Source organism: Babylonia areolata, chromosome 13, assembly GCF_041734735.1.
Source record: "Babylonia areolata isolate BAREFJ2019XMU chromosome 13, ASM4173473v1, whole genome shotgun sequence".
Classification (NCBI taxonomy): Eukaryota; Metazoa; Mollusca; class Gastropoda; order Neogastropoda; family Buccinidae; genus Babylonia; species Babylonia areolata.
The window spans coordinates 36,319,539-36,322,038 of NC_134888.1; the positions used below are offsets into that span (position 1 = coordinate 36,319,539).

Genomic DNA, 2,500 nt, shown 5'->3' on the forward strand with positions numbered 1-2,500 from the left:
CCTCTCATGCCTCACCACATCACCCGACACACCACATCACCCGACACACCACATCACCCGACATCATCTAGTTCCACGAGATATTTTTCACACTACACCACACCACAGGCACACTACCTGTGTTCATTGAGGCAATTTGCTCTCCAGGGTTGGGTACAGTGTAGCACCCCACTCCTCAACATACCACCCCACCCAGCCCCACGCCGCACCACCATACTATACCACATCACACTACATAACACCCCGCTCCACGCTTTACCGAACCACACCACACCACCCAGAAACCATTCCCGCCATACAACACCCGACCCCACACACCACCCCAAAACACCCCATCAAACACCACCCAACTCCATCATACACCACCCAACCCCATCAAACACCACCCAACTCCCACACTGCCCCAAAATACCTCACCAAAACACCGCCCAACCCCACCCCCCTCCACGCCCCAAAACACAAACACCACCCCAAAACACCCACACAGCCCCCCAAAACACCCCCACACCCCAAAACACCCCCACCAAACACCACCCCAAAACACCCCCACCAAACACCACCCCAAAACACCCCACCAAACACCACCCCAAAACACCCCACCAAACACCACCCCAATACACACCACCATACCCTAACCAATCCCACACCACCCTAAAACCACCCCACCATACACCACCCCCAAACCACCCCACCAAACACAACCCGACCCGACTCCACCAAACACCACCCAAATACACCCCCAGCAAACACCACCCAACCCCACACCACTCTAAAACCACCCCAAACACCACCCAACCCGACTCCACCATACACCCTACACCATCCCACACCACCCCACCATACACACCACCCTACACCATCTCACACCACACGCCAACCATCACCTGAGCAGCACGGCAATCTGGTCCTGGTCCAAACCCCTCTCTGTGGCCATGGCCGGCAGGTAGGTGGTGACGGCTTGGGCCATGGGGCAGGTGAAAAAGAACACCGCCAGCAGGCGGAACATGGGGCTGTGGAACAGCCCGAAGTCCAGCACCCCGACCACCTTGCTGCCCACTGCACGGGCCCGACCCCAGCACGTGCTGCACGGAGAAAAGGAGGGAAAGGAAAAAATTCGTTGGTAATGTGTGATTTGTCGAACTCCACGTCCGAGAAGGCATGAACTGCTGTCCTGACAATCTGAGCTAGAATTTGAATATTGTGGAGAGTGTCTTGCCCTAGTTTTATCCCCACTCTCTCGGCCAAGAGGGTTTTAGGACAGTCGGCGTTGCGACGGTTCCGGCTAAAGTCCAACTATCCCCCCACCCCCAAGGCAGCAGCACTAAGAGCCAGTGCAATCTTGCTCTCCTAGTTTGAGAGTCATAGTTCTTCCCAAAAGACTAAGCTGTAAATGAATTTCCGTTGCAGTGGAGAGACCATTGATCATACAGCTCTCACTTTGCTGTTGGCCCAACTGTAAGCTTATGTCAGTCTGTGATTTTCGCCGAACGTTGAGTCGAAATCGTTGGTATAGATTATCGTATTCTGGGTACATAACAGAAGAAACTTCCCAATTGATAATCAAAGGCTGAAGAAGGGGTTTCCCAACTCAAAATCAAAAGCCGAAACATGCATGTTTGTTCAACCTTTGAGTCTGAGATGGGAAATTTCCTCTAAAAGATACGTGCACGCACATCCCTCCCCCCCCCTCCCCCGACACACACAAATAATCATTTCCGACTGAAGTACGTTTTCAGGCCTGACGTGAACAACGAACTGTGTGCAAAGGCTTTTCGCGAAGAGAAAGAGAGAGCTCGTTCCCAACAGACGGTCGACCAGAAACAACAGAAATTGGCCGTTGGACAACAGTTGGTTTAAAGTTCCAGGTCATATACTGAGACTTTTAAGACCATCGTGGCAATGCATTCATATCCACTGTAGGCATGGCTCGGCATAGGAATACAATACGATACAGCATATCTATCAATCTGATTGGAAATACAATACAAAACAATATATCTCTATGAATCTGATTGGAAACACAATACAATACAATACAATACAATACAATATACCTCTATTGATTTCACTGGAAATTATACGTGCAACGGGGAAGACGGGGCCCAGTGCTCTCCTTCCGCCGTAGTTTTAATTAATTAACCTTCCCCCAACCGAAGTCCGGTTCCCATTCACACCTGGGTGGAGTGAGGCAAATCGGAGTAAAGTGTCACGAGCCTTGCTGAAGGACGGACACAACACCATGCCAAAACGGGGCCTCGAACCCTGACCACTGGTGAACACTGGATCACAAGTCCAACGCCTTAGCGATTCGGCCACGGCGCCTGCCCGGATTGTTTGAAACTGGGAACGCGGAGGCTGAATGGATCGGCAGCTGATCTGAGACAGCTACTGCTGCTACTACTACTACTACTACTGCTGCTGCTGCTGCTGCTGCTGCTGCTGCTGCTGCTGCTGCTGCTGCTGCTGCTTCTGCTATCATTATAATCATCACCTTTTTTAT

General features: G+C 51.6%; 1 protein-coding gene across 5 annotated transcripts in view; it reads right to left on the reverse strand.

Annotated features, from left to right (window-relative positions):
* LOC143288918 (monocarboxylate transporter 5-like) overlaps nt 1-2,500 on the reverse strand; it is a 26,462-nt gene that overhangs the window by 5,448 nt on the left and 18,514 nt on the right. For all 5 annotated transcript variants that reach the window (XM_076597591.1, XM_076597589.1, XM_076597593.1 and 2 more), the window contains exon 7: nt 885-1,082. In XM_076597591.1, coding sequence (XP_076453706.1) covers nt 885-1,082 — 198 coding nt within the window. The remainder of the gene's footprint in view (nt 1-884; nt 1,083-2,500) is intronic.